Source organism: Fukomys damarensis, unplaced genomic scaffold (assembly GCF_012274545.1).
Source record: "Fukomys damarensis isolate Sample0158 unplaced genomic scaffold, DMR_v1.0_HiC HiC_scaffold_7, whole genome shotgun sequence".
Lineage (NCBI taxonomy): Eukaryota > Metazoa > Chordata > Mammalia > Rodentia > Bathyergidae > Fukomys > Fukomys damarensis.
The window spans coordinates 33,076,785-33,095,855 of NW_022900919.1; the positions used below are offsets into that span (position 1 = coordinate 33,076,785).

General features: G+C 36.4%; 1 protein-coding gene across 3 annotated transcripts in view; it reads right to left on the reverse strand.

The window, feature by feature from the left end:
- Positions 1-83: 83 nt before the first annotated feature.
- Ndufaf5 (NADH:ubiquinone oxidoreductase complex assembly factor 5) overlaps positions 84-19,071 on the reverse strand; it is a 36,861-nt gene continuing 17,873 nt past the window's right edge. For 2 of the 3 annotated variants that reach the window (XM_033761169.1, XM_010634098.2), the window contains 4 exons: positions 8,599-8,659; positions 1,417-1,500; positions 762-844; positions 86-616 (listed from right to left, as the gene is read on the reverse strand). In XM_033761169.1, the coding sequence (XP_033617060.1) occupies positions 527-616; positions 762-844; positions 1,417-1,500; positions 8,599-8,659 (318 nt within the window). In that variant the 3' untranslated portion in view covers positions 86-526. Of the gene's footprint in view, positions 617-761; positions 845-1,416; positions 1,501-8,598; positions 8,660-19,071 lie in introns of all 3 variants that reach the window. The other variant, XM_033761170.1, reaches the window with a different exon arrangement.

Sequence of the window (19,071 nt, forward strand, 5' to 3'; positions counted from 1 at the left end):
CTCAGGAAGTTGAGGCAGGAGGATCACACTGAGTTGGAGACCAGCCTGGGCTACACAGTGAGTTCCAGGTCAGTCTCAACTACATAGTGAGACACTGTCTCAAAAAACCAAAAAATAAAATAAAATAAAATAAAAACAACAAGAACCTGAAATGGTTAAATACAGATGCAATATTAGCTTGTTATAATTATTTAAAAAGCCTGTTAGTAAATAGCTTATAAATTGCTTGTTCTAAAATATAATTTTACGTGTGAAAACTATTCATGTTTTTTTCTGAGACAGTGTCTCATTAAGTTGCCCATGCTGGCCCCAAACTAGTGACCCTCCTATTTCAGGCTCCCAACTAGTAGGAACTATGTACAGGTGTGTGCGTGTGTGTTTGTGTGTGTGTGTGTGTGTGTGTGTGTGTGTGCGCATGCATGCATGCATGTGCCACCATATCTATCTGAAAGCTACCCATCTGTCATGAAAATTGTGGACATTACACAGAAAAAAAAAATTTATTGTGAAAAACAAAACAAAACATTTATTGTGATTTTTTCTCCTGTGACATAAGATTTAGTTTCCCTAGCTCTCCAAATGACACAGTTGCAGAACCTCTTTCAGCTGGTCTTGCCTGAAAATAATAAAGATAAAACATATTAGAAATAGATTAAACCCTTAAACTTGTTATGTATTTTTTTTGAAAAACATCCTCAGTTAATAAACAATAAAACAGAAACATGAACCCGTTAAGAAAAGTGATGCCTTGATAATGTTACCTGAGAATCGTGGTATTTCCATCCTATCATGTGATAGATCTGGTATGTGGCAGGTACTGAACCATCCGAATTTCTATACATTTCTATAAAGACAAATAATGGTTAAAGTCTGAAAAAAATTTTGCTCAACAGAAATCACCTCCTCCAAAGAGATATGGGTACTAGGATAATTTTAGAATTTGGAGAATGCCTCAGATGAAAAATTCTTTTTTTTTTTTGGTTTTTTTGAGACAGGGTCTCACTATGTAGTAAGACTGACCTGGAACTCACTATGTAGCCCTGGCTGGTCTTGAATTCATAGTGATCCTCCTGCCTCAGCCTCCTGAGTGCTGGGATTACAGGTGTGCACCACCACACCCCTAGATGGACATCATAGTGATCCTCCTGCCTCAGCCTCCTGAGTGCTGGGATTACAGGTGTGCACCACCACACCCAGCTAGATGGAAAATTCTTAATACAGAGGGGCCAAAAGTAAAGGAAAAGGCTGTTTATAAAAAGATACAGAGCTATAGGATCTGTGTTTTGAGAGAACGGACATGAAGTCTGACTGTATCTGCACAGGAAAAGAAAAGGCATGGGTAATGTTATGGGTATCAATGTGGCATGGCTCAAGCTTCCCGGTGAGGTACAGGTGAGGTATGGTCAGCCCCCTCACCTCTGTAAACTGCTGCAGCTGCCAGCATCGTGTCTCGATGCAGCAGGGCTTTTCTATTCCAGGAACAGTTACTCTCTCCCATACCTAAAAATATATTACAGGCAGTTTTAAAAAATACAGTAAACACTCAGAGCAGCTCAAAAATCACAGATTAACACATTTTCTCTAACAGTGTTATCTATCTTCAGTCTCTGACAGTCATGTAATGCAACCTAAATCTCATTTCACTTTCAGATTGCAGCCAAGCTTCTCAGTACTTCTGAAGCAAAACATCTTGAAACCTCTTGAATAATAAGACAGGCGAAGAAGTCAAAGCTCAGGAGGGAAGCCCTACAATGATTTCCTTGCCAGTAGTAGTCTAAAGTAAGCCAGTTGGGTAAAAGCAAAAAGACTGACCCCCTCCACATGAGTCATTAAGTATTGACAAGCACCTTTCTAAGCATAACACATCTTACGTCCCTTTTAATTCTGTTTTTCAAAAGAGGACAGAACAATGGTACAATGCCTCATCCCTTTAAAGACAAAAATATGACTGTAAAACTTGAAAGAGAAGGCTATGAAACTCACTAGACAAAATCAAAGCTAGTATGTGATTTTACAACCCCAAATTAAGTAAAAATTATGTGCATTTTTAAAAGTATTTCCAGTATTTTACAATTTAATTTTAGACTTCTTTAAAGTTTATGATTAAAAGGTAGGTCAAAGGACCAGGGGTGTAGCTCAGTGGTGTCGTGCCTGCCTGGGAAGCACAAAGTCCTGAGTTCAATTCCCAATACCAGAAAAAAAAAAAGCTAGGACATTATTCTATTGCTTATTAAAAATTAATGTTGTATACTTATATACTTGATTTTTCTTTTTGCACATAGTTAGAATTACTTTGAAAGGCCACATTTTAAATCAGTCTGTGAAATGAAGAACTTCAAGAATAAGTGCTTTATATATTTTTTTATTAAACTTTACTACATGATTAAGTATCGGTTTTACTTTTGTTTTTCTGCTTTCACAGATCAAGAAACAAACCTCTCCTCTTAGAATCTCAGTATTCAAATTTTAAAATAATCTACCAAATTTCTAATAGTTTTATTAAAAACAATAAAAAATTAGACCAGTGGAGGCGAACCTTTTAGAGCTTTCAATAATACAAACAGCCCACTGTGGTACATGTGCCAAAGGTTCACCACCACTGCTCTCTGCCTTCAACAGAGCAAGACTAGATGAACCCTACAAGCTTCTGGTGCTATTCTAGACCTGTTGCCTAATCTAATTTAAAACATTCTCTTGCACAGTGACTATTAGCTGCACAGTGACCAAAAGTAAACTGAGTCTCATGTAAGAATAGTCCACTACTGATGGAGGACTCGGTGGTTTTGTTACTGCTCAAGTTCCCATTGTCCTGGGCTTGCACAACACATCTTATATTAGAGATGGATAACACCGGTGGAAATCAGATTTAATGTTAATGAAAATAAGTACCTGATGTACTAGACATTTTAAAATGCCTCTGACCTAAAAAAACCTGAACTTACCTTAAAATCACTGTGAAAGCCTTGAAAATTTCTCATGTATTCATCAGCTGACAAGCAACGTGTTTTGTAAAATTAGGTCAACATTCTGTACTTTTTTTCTGTGAATTAATAATAATGGCACCTTAAATGATATACCACAACCACTCAGGAAAAAGTGGCACAAAGATAAAATACCAACCGGAAGAAACACCATCTTCCAGTAGCGAAGCAGCACATCTGGATCCTCACAAGTTCTTTCGGTCCCCCAAAACTGTACTTCCCACCCCTCTCTCTGGCTGTTTCCACAGTGCATTGCTCGAGGTATGATAATACGAATAAGGCTGCCTGTACTACTTACTGACTATACCACCATGGGTAAGTTTCTTTTCTCTGTGCCCCAGTTTTCTCAAACATAACATTACCCAAGCTACCTGTGGTCTAACCTTTATAAACTATGCCTTACAAATAATGCTGGAGCGTGAGCTTTCTAATATACAAATGTGACTATTTCTCCCCCATGAAAAATTATTTCAAGACATTACAATAAGACTCATGTCTTATTCTCTATCACTTCTCATCTCTCCCCATGCTACATAATGATACGGTACAGTTCTTGCATCAAGACAGTGAGGGACAGGTATATACTATACTGATGCCTCCGTAATTTTATGTAGACTGTGTCTTCTGCACAGAATACAAAGTTCAGCTCCCCAAAATCTGTCCCCACCCTCTTCAATCTTCTCGCTAATTCATTTTAGCTTAGGTGCTACTTGTTCTAAGAAAGTTTCCTGACACCCTGAACAGATTTGGGAGCTTTCTTCTGTTTCTCTCACTTTACAGTTGAAGGATTATCTGTCTATATCTGTGGGTCTCCTTCTAGAATACCAGCACCTTGAGATATAGAACTATGTATTTCTACCACTGGCTCAGTGGTGCCATATGATAGACACTCAGTAAATGGTAAGTGAATGAATATAAAAATCAACCAGTTAGTATTTCTATCTAGCTTGTTAAGTATCACTTTTACAAGTTATCTTTAGGTAATTCCTCTTAATCCTCCTACAAATGAGAGACACTAAAGACTAAAGTGCATGATTTCTATAAAAGGCCCTATCAGAGAAAAAAAAAATATATATATATATAATATATACATAAGAGAATATAAGAGAACTGGTGAAGTTTCTTAAAGGTATATATTAGGAGGGCCAGGGATTTAGCTCAGTGGTTCTGTCATCCGCCTCGCAAGCAGAAGGGCCCGAGTTCAATACCCCTGGTACCAACAAAAAAAAGGTATATATTAGGAATAGTTCCTCCAAATAACTAGTTCTTCCAAAGAACTATTTAAAACTCTCAAATTCTCAAGGGAAAGACAGCATGGTTAGTTACCAAGTGGGAAGGGGCCCAGGGAAACTTCCTGGGGAACTAGAGGAGTTCTATAACTTGCCTGGGTGCCTTTAAGACTAGGGCACATTATTAAACACATTCTAACTTCAAATGTTTAAAAATCCACATATTATAAAGTATGTGGCATAGGTCTCTGGATTCAAAGTATAACTCCAGATTTACTGTCACCACAGACAGAATATTTCTTGATGCTTAAATCTGCTCACCTGTAAAATTAAAATTAAAATTAAAAACTCAAAGAACTGTTGTACGGAGCATAAGGTACTGTATTTTTAAATACAGTGGGCAGTAACCTTTTCCAAATGATAGGTCTGATTTCCAGTCTCTCTTTTTGTTCTTGAGATGAATCATGAGCACAGCATTTATTATAGAGCAGAACAAAAATAAAGGCAGTATTTGAAGAACAATTTTTATTTTTAATCACTGGAGCCTAAATGAGAAAAAATCAGCTCACTACTATGCCTGGAACCTTAAAAGAAAGACGCTCTATGATTATAACTGGATGAGCTTAGTGTTTGGGGCAGAGATCAGAAAGTGGGTTGTGTCATCTTTTTAATCGATCTTTTGTTGTCTTGCATACACGACAGGCTATCAGCACCATATTTTATTAGGAAAAATGACTATAATGATAAGTTTTCAGCTATGCCTAGTTCCACTTGAAAAGCTGACAAAAGCTCCATGTGCAGAGGAGACTGAACAACAGGTGAAATGGACCTTGTGATCAAAAGGCATGGTTGAGTTGCATCTAATTCTGTCATGGTCAAGTGTTCTCTTTGGGCCTGAAATTGTTCTCACTTGTAACATAGGGAGAAGAGAAATACAGAAATCAAGAGAAACGAAAGAAACAAAAGTAATAATGCTTATATTAAAAACTACAAATCTGTAAATAAAGTCCAGGTAGTTATTTTTTAAAAATTTGTTTTTAAAGACAGGGTCTTGCTATGTAGTTCAGGATGGCTTTGAACCCAGGCTGGCCTCCAACTCTCAGCAATTCTCCTGCTTCCTGGAATTACAGGCATGTACCACCACCACATCCAGCTCTAAAACTCTTGTTTTAAATCATCAATCATTTTTTTCAGAATACAGATGAAGACTTCTCTTGGTATGGGTAATTTTGGTTTCACAGAGCAGTTTTAACTTCCTTAGTTTCTCCCACCAACCAAAACTGTCATTAGTGAAAAAGAAAAAATAATAAAAGGACCTCACACTCACAAAGAAGGTTGGCTGAAGGTCTTTGAGGAAATTACTTCTTCAGCAGCCCTCTCAAGAGGTGTTTATTTTTGCCTTTCTGGAGTGGAGAAAAGGATCTCTGTCCCCACTGTGCCTCAAAGCCTCTTCCAGGCCACCCTTCTCCCAGCTCTATTAAAACCCTGGCCCTGCTGAGGTCTGCACCTTTCACAGTCAGCCCTCAGGCGAGGCACTCCCTGCTTCATCTAGCATGCTGCCACTGGCTCCTCTGTACCTCCTGTCCTGCCTCCAACCTGGGTGACCTCACCATTAATCACCTTCACGTTCCTCAAGTTTTAAAATGTTTTTATTTACTCATATCTAATGAATCTCACCACTCCACCTCTGCCTCAGTACCAGAGACATGTCCCTGACCCAGGTATTGTGTGTACTGATTTACGTCCAGTCAAACACCCCATCTTCAGTCCATCCCCTCCTGATCTTGCAGCACTGTACTAAACCATGACTTTTCTCTGATGTTCCAGGGGTTGCCCAGCACAGCTGCTTTCTCTCAATCTATCAGTGTACTCCCCTCCTAGCTTAGATTCTTCAGCTATTATTTTAATTATACAATTGGAGTCTTGTTTTGCTTTTGTCCTTTTGTCACTCTCAACTAGCAGAACTCAAACTCAAACTAATTCAAATATCTGCTTGTTCATAATACCAAGTTGTCAACTATTGTTGATGTGCTTGACCAACTTCAAACATACACTTCCAACTGTAACTTTTCCCTGGTCAATTCACCTTCTCATTCTCTACAATGACTATTTCAAATTGCTTCCACACAATTCTTGAACCTCTGACCTTTTCATTCTCAACATATGGCACTTCTATTTGACAAAGAAAATAGCCCCATGACATGGTTTCTTCTGCTATCGCACTTAAACACCTATTGCCCATTAGGACCACCCCTCGACCCATCTCACTATAAATCTGCCCCTTTCCTTATCAAAAGTCAACAACACTCTCTGACCTTTGTGTCTCATCTCCATATCCTACTCAGGAACTTGACATCATTTCTTTTCTTCTTTGGAAGCACTGGGACTCTTTCACTCAGCAGTTAAATATTTAAGTTTTAAGAAAAACCAAATTTAAAAAACTCATTTCCTATCCCTCTCCTGATACTAGTAACCTTTTCATCTTTCACCTTTTCTTTACATCTAAACTTCCTGAGAGAATAGTAGGTATTTGCTATATCCAGTTCCTTACCTTCCACTTACACCTCAATCCACTCCCAATACTTCCAGTCCTCTCACTCAAACACAGATCTCAAGGTCATCCATAACCTTGTTCCTCAAACTAGATTTTTTATTCAGTCTACTTTGCTTTTGATGTTGCTGAATGCTACCTTCATTTGGAAACCCTCTTTCCCTTGGTTCAGGCAATTCTTCACTTTTCTGGTGCTTCTACTGAATATTCTGCTGGATATTCCTTCTCAGTCTCTGCAGACTAATTATCCTTTTAGCCAGCTACTACAAGGTAGGCTTCAACAGGGTCAATTCCATTTTCTTTCCATTCTACATTTTTGCCCAGGGCAACTGCTTTGAATATTGCCTATTTTCTTCTGTTTTTTTCCCTCATTGAGTTTATTGGTACATTTTAGGTATACAGTAAAGTTACATATTATTGGGATCTTGTATCTTTACCCGACAGGTCTTGGTTCTCATTTTTCCCCCTTGTTTCTGCCCTCCCAACATTGCCTATTTTCAAATAACACAACTTTTTTTTTTAGACAAGGTCTCACTACATAGTTTAGGCTGGACTTGAATGCTTTATGTAGCCCAGGATGGCCTCAAACCCATGGCAAATCTCCTGCCTGACTCTCCTGAGTGCTGGGATTTCAGGTGTGCAACACCTGAAAAAAAAAAAAAAATTGCCCACTGACAATTTTTAACAAGCCTGAGGCCTCCTCTAAGCTACCTATTCATATACCCAAATGCCTATTTGACATCTCCTATTTCAAAAGCACTTCACAGCAGATATATTGGAATGTGAACACAAGAGCTATCCTCGCACACCATCATTTGGTCATCTTCTACTGTTTCCTGTCTAGGACGGGGATCATTTATCTAATTAGAGGCTAGAAACTCAGCAGTCATGTTTGAAATATTTCTTTCTTTATCCACTTGCATCTAATCCACTAGCAAGAACTCAAATTTCCTTTCTAAATATCTTGGGAATGCAGTTTCTTCTCTATATAACCAGTGCCATTACTTTAATCCAAACCAACACTATTTTGTGGTACATGTGCGCACGTGCAAACACACACACACACACACACACACACACACACACACACATTTATCTGCCAATTCATTTTTTCTAAAACATAAATCTGACAGTGACCTCTTCTCTTTCTCCCTATTAAAATGTTGAAAAGGTTTTTAAATGTAGTATTTAACTTTAACAAGGCCTAAACACTCCTGCTGCATGATTTGACTCCCATTTATCCACTTTCATCATTTAACACCCTCCTTCTACTCCCTATACTCTAGCCAAAATGCCCTTCTTCAGTTCCTGCCATATTCTTTCTTGCAACAGGGCCTTTGTAATATGCTCTTCTCCTAGCCTGGGACGCACTTCTCTACTATTTCTATCCAATTAACTCATCTTCATTTTTTTACAGAACAGCTTCATTGCCTCTTTCTTAAACAAGACTTCTTCGAGTCTCTCTGACCAGGATTTATCTTCCTGAGAAAACTTAAATTCACCCAACTACCTGCCTTTTTGTACCTGGACCTGAGATGTCGCTGGAAGAAATCACTAGTGTGTTCTACCACCCTTAAACATACTTTTCAGCACTCCTGCCATCCTTCTAGAAGCAGCCATAGCACTACGTGGCTTCTACATCACAGTCTTGATTAATTTCTAATTTAACACTGTGACAGCTGCCTGATGCTACCCTTTGTCACTTTATATTGTTAAGTTCCATGAAAACTACTTTCTCTTTACCAATGGTTTCCCTAGAGCTCACCCTCTTTCTGCAAAGGGTGAACTCACAAAATGTGTCTCAAGTGAAGTCTAAAAATTCTTTGAAATGTCTTACCTTGTAAATCTTCCATCAATTCAAACATTCCAGGATAGTTAACTTGAATTTCATCAGTGTCCTATTTGAAAAGAAAAAGGAATATTCAATTTGACATACATACTTAAATCCAGATATGAGAAGGGACTGCAGAGATTCCCCAGACCAATCACTAATTATAGAAACTTTTGTTATATTCTTCAAAGATATCATATGGTTTATGCTGGATTTAAGAAGCTCTCAAGTTGCTAAATAAATATTCTCCATTGTGAGAGTAATCTTCCTAACTTCATCTGTTGGCTCCAGTTTTATCCTTGGGAACATCAAGGAATCAACCTATTCTTTACTCTACAAAGCATCACTTTTCCTAAGTCTTTAAAAATTCTTCCAAATAGGGCTGGGGATTTAGCTCAGTGTTACTGTACTGCCTCGCAAGTGCAAGGTCCTCAGTTCACTCCCCAGTGCTGCATAAACAAAAAAAATTCTTCGAAGTCATTGTAATTTTGTTTTGATTTTTTTGTGTGTGTGGGTGGAGAGAAGCTACTCTTATACACAAAATTTATACACCCTGTATAGTTACAGTGTTCTACCTACATTTTCCTGGATATAGTTAATATCAGTTTTCCTTAAAATGTGGCACCAAAATCAAGCTGAAGACAGTCATCTCCCAGATACTTCCACTCTGCAGCCAATAGTTTAAGGAACAGACATGCTGCTGACACATGAAGAATTTATTTGCCTAATGAAATAGTACACAATGCCTTGCCCCTCTTTTTGCAGCTTGATGCTAAAGTTTATTATCGGTAAAAGTGGCAGAAACTATCACTGTGCTGTCAAATATCCAAGTGCTGCTCAACAATGTCATTAAGACTAATGAAAAAAAACTCCCCAATGAAAAATCATAGCTGTTAAAAAAAAAATGAAGTAGATGTTATGTCTGAAGATCTTCAAAGCATGTATGAAAAAGAAAGCAAAAAAGTACACACATTTAAAAAGCAAAAATGTATGCACATCACTGCCTATGTGGGTTTAAGTGACTACTTATATTCTGGGTTATGGGTAAATTATCTTCAAAAGTACAGGATATAAGCAATAAATCTTTAGGAGAAAAGGACAAGGTGTGATCAGTCAGAGTACTTTTCACTTTAGACCCTCCTCTATTTCAAATTCTTTCTCTCCCACTCCCTTCACACACAACACACACACACACACACACACTTTTTTTTCCCTTGACATATGCATGGGTCAGGCAGTGTTTGTGCTGTCTAATAGAGACTATCTTTGGGTAACAGGACGAGCATATCTACACTTCTACATTTACATTAACAGTGTTTTAAAAAGAGATCTGGGCTTATGGGTGGGACAGAGTGGAAAGAGAAAGAAAAGAGGAGAGATCTCAAGATTAAAAACAAATTTCTTGAGCAGGACTGAAGAATTGAAGCCCACAGGGAGGGCAAACAAAAGCTTCAATAAAGAAGGAGGTGGCAAATGCTATTTCCCTGATCATGACTCACTGCGTGGGAAGGGCAACCCGAACCTGCAGACTCAGGGTGACTACTGGTGACTCCAGAGGCCTTCACAGACAAATGCACCAGTGGAACAAAGTAATAGATGCAGAGGATTGCAGTTACTTGTGAGTTATTTGGGTTCAGACATCCCCTGGGAGAGGGTAACTGGCCAGCAGCCATCTTGGAGAAGGCCAACTAAGCTTGGAACACAGAGCAACTGTGGGCTGGCTCCATCAGGGTGAGGGGGAACTGAGTTCAAGTTGGCAGGAGATCAAGAAGCCCAGTTCAATCCAGCAAGGAGTGGAGTTCAAGCCGGCAGGAGGGACAGAGTGTTGAAGGTTAAACAAATTGGGTTATAACCTCACAGAAAGAAAAAAAGCATGAACTTCAGTGGAATTAAAGCAGCAAGTTTGCTGGGATTATCCTCTACTCCACTCTAAATCTATGGCTAGCTTGCTAGGATTAATCAACTTTGATCTGGGCTCTCTGCCCAATGTGCCTACCAGTGACAGCAGACACACTTTGCAGGGGACATTTTTCTTCTTTTATTTTCCTTTTCTTTTTTCTTGTTTGTTCTTATCTTTATATGAAATTGAACACTATTGCTAGTTTTTTTGTTCTGTTCTGCATTTGTTTGTTTCTTGCTCATTCCTTCCCTTCTGTTTTCTTCACCAGTTTCCATAATCTTTGCATAATCTTCCTTTGTCCTGCAGTCTTGCTTCTAATCTCTTCTTCATTTTTCTCCAAACCCCTTTCAAATTTTCTGGTCTGAGGGTAAAACTACCGTATTGAGGGCATATTTACTGTATGTAATTTTCTGATTTGTTTTAGATTTTGTTTTATAACCAGAAATATAGTTCGAACAGTTAAAGGTAGCAAATTAATAGTTACCACAGTTTGTCATTTTTCTAGGCTGTTTGATGCTATTGTTACTGCTGATTGTACTACTTTAACCAAGGTGATATAACTGTTCTAATCACTTCTTCCTGGTTTGCCAAGACTGAGATTGCACAAGGATCAAAAATACTATAGGCCAGTCCCAAAGAACCAGCGGTTAGGCCAAATAGGTAACAAGTTCTTATCTGCAATAAATTGAAGGGATAGGATCTTGCAACAGACCCAAAAACCAACTACAATTGGAAGCCATCTCTGAGAAGCAGTTATTTCCTAAGGGTTCTAAATACTAGCAATAAAGCTACTTGCTATAAGCAATTTACAGGCATCAACCCAAGAACTAAAAAAAAAGAAAAAGAAAATGAGAAGATACTTAAGCAAGATGCAAGCTCAGACTTTTACCTCACCAAAGGCAAACCCCAGGGGCAATGAGATGGAACAATTCAAGTCACCCATCTGGACTCTCTGAAGAAGTACCAGCAGAACAAAGCAGATGAAGGGGGAATCTAGAAAAATCAAATCAGAAATAATTTCTGACTTGGTTAGTGACTCTAAGGCTTGGTTAGTGAGTCTAGAAAAGATACAGATAAAAAAAATAGAAGATCTTAGGAAGACAATGGAAACCATTAAATCCAACACCAAAAAGAAATGGCTTCTATATGAAACATTCACAGATATCCAGGATATTAAAAATTCCATTGAAAGTATATACAGCAGAAAAGTCAATGTGAGGACAGACTACCAGACATGCAATTCAGGATTGCAATTAGTGATCATGATAAGAAAGATTTCTTAAAAATAGCAAGGAAGCATGAAAAACCAATCCAATAGCTGCTAGATGATGCAAAGAAGAATAACATAAGATTGATTGGAGTCAATAAAAAATCAGAAGATAGCATAAAGGACATAAAAAAATCTATTCATAGAAGTAATGGCAGAAAACTTTCCAAGCATGCAAAATGAATTTAACATACACATAAGTGTGGCACATAGAATGCCAATTAGCCATGATCCAAAAAATAAAATCTACACCAAGGCATATAATAATCAAGATTCCAGAAATTCAACACAAGAATAGGATATTAATAGCTGTTAGAGAAAAGAAACAAATCACTTATAAGGGAAAGCCCATCAGAATCAAAGTAGACTTCTCAATGTAAACCCTCAAGTCAAGGATAGCTTTGAGTAAACTATTTCAAGCCCTAAAAGAACCCCAAGCCAAGACTGATGTATTTCTCAAAACTATCTTTCAAAATTGATGAAAAAATAAGACACTTCCATGACAAAGAACACCTGAAGAAATTCATGACCATCAAACTAGCACTCCAAAATGTTTGGAAGGACATTGTAGAACATAACAAGAACTGCAACTCCATGAATCCTAACACAATGAACCCACCAAGCAGGGCAAGCAATTAAACTGAGAAGGAACCAACAAGAGGAAAATAACATGACAATAAATAACATTAATAATCATCAATGTAAATGGTTTCAATTCACCAATACCAAACAGACCAGAAGAATGGATTAAGAAGCAAGATCAAACAACAGGCTACATATAAAAACCACATTTAATTAAAAAAGAAATTAATAGACTGAAAGTCAAAGGATGGAAAACAATACTCCATTAGACAGGAACCAGGAAAAAAAGCAGGATAGCTATTTTACTTGCAGACAAAGTGGATTTCAAGCCAAGACTGATTCAGAGAGACAAAGAAGGTCACTATATCCTTATACAGGGAACAATCCAAGAGGAAGAGATAATAATGATAAATATATATGCACCAAATACCAGTGCACCTAATTATATAAAGTATTAACAGACACGAAAAATCAAATAAGCACTACTAAAATTCTAATGGAAGAGCTCAGTACCCCATGCCATAGACAGATCAACTGAAAAAATCAACAAAGAAATATCAGAACTGAACAATTTTGAACAGATGGATTTAGTAGCTGTCTACAGTGTTCCACCCCACAACATTAGACTATACACTCTTCTCAGCTGCACATGGGACTTTCTCAAAATTAGACCACAAAGTAGCTCATAGAGCGTGCATAAGTAAATGCAAAAGAATTAAAATCATCCCCTGTACATTATCGGACCATAGTGCCATGAAACCAGAAATCAATGGCAAAGGAAACCACAAGACTTTAATAAACACATGGAAATTAAATAACAACCTCCTGAACAACCAAAAGGTCACACATGAAATTAAAGAAGAAATTAGTTTCTATAATTAAACAATAATGCCAATACAACACACCAGAACTTAGAGGATGCAATGAAAGCAGTCCTATGAGGGAAATGTATAGAAGTAAATTAACATATCAGAAAAACAGAGCAAGCTAAAATAAACAACATAACATTAAACCTCAAGCTTCTAAAAAAGAACAGCAAGTCAAGTCCACAGCTTATACGAGGAAATCATAAATATCCAGAAATTAATGCAATGGAAACTTACGAAAACAATGGAAAGAAATGATGAACTGAAGAATTAGTTCTCTGAAAGATTAAATAAAACTAACAAAACTTTAGTTAACCTTATCAAAAAGAAAGAAAGAAAAAAGAAAGGAAGGCTCAAATCTATGCAAGTAGGAATGAAAGGGTGAAATCCACAACAGATCCTGCAGAAATGCAGAGGACCAATACCTACTTCAAGAACCTGTATTCTAGTAAGATGGAAAACACAGAAGAAATGGACAGATTCCTAGATACATATGAATTATCAAAGCTGTATTAAGAAGATATAAAATTAAACTAATATCAATCAATGAAATTGAAGATGTAATTAAAAATGAACAGCAAAAAAAGCCCACATCCTGATAGATTCACTACTGAATTCTACAAGAAATTTAGAGAAGACCTCATGCTACTAATTCTCAAACTGTAGTAAAATTGAAAGAGAAGCAGTACTCCCAAATTCATTCCTAGAAGCAATTACTACCCTGATACCAAAACCCAGAGAAGGGTCCAAACAAACAAACAAACAAAAAAGATAACTACAGTAAATCATCAAGATTATACAATGTGACAAAGTAGGATTCATCCCAGGGATGCAGGGATGGTTCACAATACAGAAATCAATAAATGTAATAAACCATATTAACAGAATGCAGGACAAAAGGCACATGAACATCTCAATAGATGTAGAAGACGAACTTCACAAATTCCAACCCACAATCTTGATAAAAACCTTACAGAAAATTGGAATAGGTGATCTTTATCTCAATCTGATAAAAGCCATCTATGACAAACCATCAGCCAACATCATACTAAATAGACAAAAACTGAAAGTGTTCATTCTAAAATCAGTAACAAAACAAGGATGTCCATTATTACCACTCTTATGGAGAGAGAACTAGCCAGAGTAATTAGACAAGAGAAAGAAATAAAAGGAACAAGGATAGCAAAGGAAGAAGTTAAAGTATCATTACTTGCAGATTACATGATACTCTACACAGAAAACCCCAAAGACTCATCAAAACACTATCAAATTCAGTACCATAGCTGCATACAAAGTCAACACTAAAATATAAATAGCATTCCCTACACAAATAACAAACCTACTGAGAGAGAAATTAGGAAAACACCTTTTTCAATAGCATCAAAAAAAAAAAAAAACAAAACAAAACAAAAAAAAAAGACCTAGGAATCAATCTACGAAGGAAGTAAAAGATCTTAACGTTGAAAACTATAAAATTCTGAAAAAGGAGACTGAAGGGGTATCAGATAATGGAAAGATATCCCTTGTTCTTGGGTAGGAAGAACCAATATAGTGAAAATGGCCATACTCAAAATTGTTATACAAATTTAAAGCAATCCTGATCAAAATACCAAGAGCATATCTCACAGAATTAAAGAAAACTATTCTAAAATTCATTTGGAGTCAGAAGACACCTAGAATATCAACAGTAATTCTAAGTCACAAAGGCAAGGCAGGGGACATCACAATCCCTTACTTAAAATTATACGACAAAGCTACTGTGATGAAAACAGCATGGTAGTACTTGCAAAACAAACAAATCAAAATAAAACAAAACAAAACAAAAAACAGAACCGAGGATCAATGAAACTGATTAGAAGATGCAGAAGCAACTCCAAACACACTCAGCCATCTAATCTTTGACAAAGGAGCCAAATACCTGCACTGGAAGAAAGACAGCCTCTTTAATAAATGGTGTTGGAAAAACCGGCCTTCCACATGCCAAAGATTAAAACTAGACCCATATCTTTCACTATGCACTAAACTTACATCAATCAAAAATCTAAATATTAAAACAGAAACACTAAATCTGTTGGAAGATAGAATAGGTAGAATTCTTGAAGACACTGGTATAGGTAAAGACTTTATGAACAAAACCCTAATCGCACAGCATATATCACAAAGACTCAACAACTGATATCTCATCTTATTAAAAAGTTTTTGCATAGCAAAAGAAACTACCAACAACATGAAGAGACAACCCCACAGAGTGGGTAAAAAATTTTGCCAGCTGTTCCCCACACAAAGGACTAACATCTAGAATATATAAAGAATTCAAAAAAAATCAGACCCCTCAAATTTAAAGATCCAATTCAAAAATGGGCATCTGAAATGAACAGATACTTCTCAGATGAAGAAGTACGTATGGCAAATAAATGGGTAAAAAATGTTCAACATCACTGTCATTTGAGAGATGCAAATTAAAATAATGCTGAAATTCCATCTCACTCCAGAAAGAAGGCTATTATCAAAAAATCAACCAGCTGGGCATGGTGGCACACACCTATAATCCCAGCACTCGGGAGACTGAGGCAGGAGCATCGCTGTGAGTTAGAGACCAGCCTGGCCTACATAGTGAGTTCCAAGTCAGTCTCAACTATATTGTGAGACCCTATCTCAAAAAGCTAAAAAAAAAAAAGAAATCAACCCATAACAAATGCTGGCAGGGATATGGGGAAAAAGGAACTCTTCTCCACTTTTGGTCAGAGTGTAGACTGGTATAACCTCTGGGGAAATTCATGCGAAGATTCCTAAAAAATTACAACTAGAGCTTCCATTCGGTCTAGCTAATCCCATTCATGGTATCTTCTCAGAAGAGTTAAAAGCATCACACTGCAGCAATATATGCACACCCATGTTTATAGCAGTACAGTTTGTAATACCTAAATCATGGAAACAGATCAAAAGCCCGTCAACCAATGAATGGATAAAGACATTTTTTAAAATACAATGGAGTACTACTCTGACATAAAGGATAAGCTTGAGCCATTTCTAGCTAAATGGATGCATCTTGAAACCATACTCTTAATTGGAAATATATCAAAATCACATATTTAAATACTGCATTGTTTCTCTAGTTTAGGAATAGTATATAAATAAGGACCAAAATATACAAAAGATATTGGGTAACGGGAATAAAACATTCAACTGAGAAGGGGAACGGAGGGGGAAGGAGAAAGGAAAGAAGGGACAAGGAAAAAAATGGAATTAAAGCCTTTGTAAACAAGGAGGGGAAGAAGGGTTGAAGGAAGGTAGGAAAGGGGAATGAGAAAAAAAAGAACGAACAAGATGTATCACGTACAGGTACAAATTCCCTATATCAAATGTTATCATAATGTATATCTAAAATGTATCAATTTAAAAAGAACAATTTTCCTTACAAGCTGATATGTAGCCATTAAGTAATATCTTTTCTAAACAATTCTTCAATAAAATTATCTTCAACTCAAATAAAAGAATATCAAAATAGCTGTCAAAGGCCTTATTCACATTAAGATGAGGTACATTCTGCCGCCTTCTCTAAATGTAGCTTTATTCTAAAAATAAATGAATTTTATTTAGAACGCTAAATCTAATAATTCACTAAGTGAATCATATAAATGTAAAAATTATGACATTTTTATTCAATTTCGTTTTAAAAATAAAAAGTAATTGCAATATAAAAATGTCTAAGGAATGCAACAAAAACCTGTTTTTATTGTTTTTTTGGATGAGAATTTTTAGAAAATAGGGACACAACCTAAATATAACACTTTAGATAAAATATGTATACTTCAAAAGGAATAACGTAATGATTCAAAGAACAAATGCTTATAGTTTTATTATTACCACAGCAATCTTAATTGTATAAGTCATGAAAAAGACTCCCTATGCTAACATTTTTTGTATTATATTAATGTTTGGTTCACTCAGCTCTTTTTTGGAGAATATGGAAGGTATCCTGAATTAAGATTTAGGTTTTTAAATGCTATGTTAGGTAAAACATTTTCATTAGAAATCTAACACATAATACATTTTATAACCACGGGAAACTATGTGTGGTCAATACAATTTACTTTTGTTTTGTTTTACTTTTTCCTAATGGACAACTGTGGAGTCCCCAATATTGGTTCACACATACCTCTCTCCACGTCCCCTTGCACTCTCCTAGACTTTTTAGAGGCTTTCTACTCCCGAGATACTCTTTTCACTTTAATTACAGGTTTGTAAGAGCAATATTGGAACTTTTTTTATGAGACAGGGTCTCGCTGTGTACTTTTAAACTGGCCTCAAACTCACAGCAATCTTCCTGCCTCAGCCTCCTGCATGTTAGGATTACAGGAGTGGGTCACCATTTCCAGCAGAAGGTAACTTCAAAGAGAGCAGACAGTAATCTTTTCCAAGGAAATTAAATAAGCATTAGATTAAAACTTTAAATCAGTGGTTTTTTATCTGTTTCCAGGCATATCTGATCTCTTAAGATCTGATGATTAGATGAAAACTATAGGCATACATTCCTCTAGAGATGAAAAATGAAACATCAATTTTGCATACAACATTGCTGTGTTATTAAGCTCTCCTCCAAAGTCTACAAATCTGAGAATACAGGGTAGGAATTTCTGTCTATTTTGCTCATCGTTATACCCAAAAACAGTGACTAGCACATTAAAAGTACTCAGTTTGTTGCCTGAATAAATAAATGACATGGAATAGAAGTATACTGGCAAACCACTGAAACAAATGTAAATATTGTTTAGAGGGAAACAGTTAAAAAAAAAATGGTATGTCTATCTTCATGGTAATTTTGACTTTGGGGAAGAACCAGAAATTGCTAGGTGCCAGGTCCAGGGAATAAGGTGGACGAGGCCACATCATGTTTCTACAAGCCTGCCTTTCTGTTGCATGGCACACAACAGCATTCACTGTAGTTTTCGTTACACTTCATAAAGACACTCATGAAAAAGGACTTCTAGAACTGCTTCAGAAAGTGGTAAGAACTACAGAATAAGTGTATTCAAAGTAAGGGGGAGGATTTTGAGGAGAATTAGTGACACTGTATCTTCCACTGTAAAAAAATTTTTATTTAAAGCATACCATTTGTTATAGTACAGTAAAGTAGTTATTGGTTCAAAAGTCTAGAATAGTATATACCAAATCAGTGAACAGTAGCTTCTAGGACAGCAGTTCTTGAAGTGTAGTTGTTAAAAGTCTTGGAATCCCCAGGACTCTTTTAGGGTTCCATGAAATCAAAATTATTTCCATAACAATCAATACTAACATATTATCTCCCCTTTTTAGCTTTTATTCTACAGGGAATAGATTTTCAGCAGCTACATGACATGTGGTGTACAACAGATCTGAATGCAGAAGCAGATACAAGAATCTAGCCCTCTTTCATTAAGGCATACATTGAAGAATTTGTAAAAATGTGAAACAATGATGTTCTCTCAATTTTCCTTTTGGACAATATAGTTCCTTTTCTTAAAAAATAGATTATCTTAACACATAAAGGGTAAATACTGTTAGCTTTAAATGAATTAATGAATACCGAAACAAACTGAGTTAAATTTCTACTATGTAAGTCCAATAATAAGCAAAAGTCCTTTAAGGTCCTCAATAGTTTTTAAGTAACTAGTAAATTTTGAGAAATGTTTCCAGTAGAGAGATAAGATTTTAGTGATTAAGGAGGAACAATAGGCCTTACTCTATCTGTATAGTTCAACATTTACAACCAAAATATATGTGTGCATTACTCACATAATTAAAAACATACTAAAAAATAAAATAAACCTTCAATTTATAATTGCCTATATAAAAAATGTTAGTTTTCTTTACAAAACAGAATA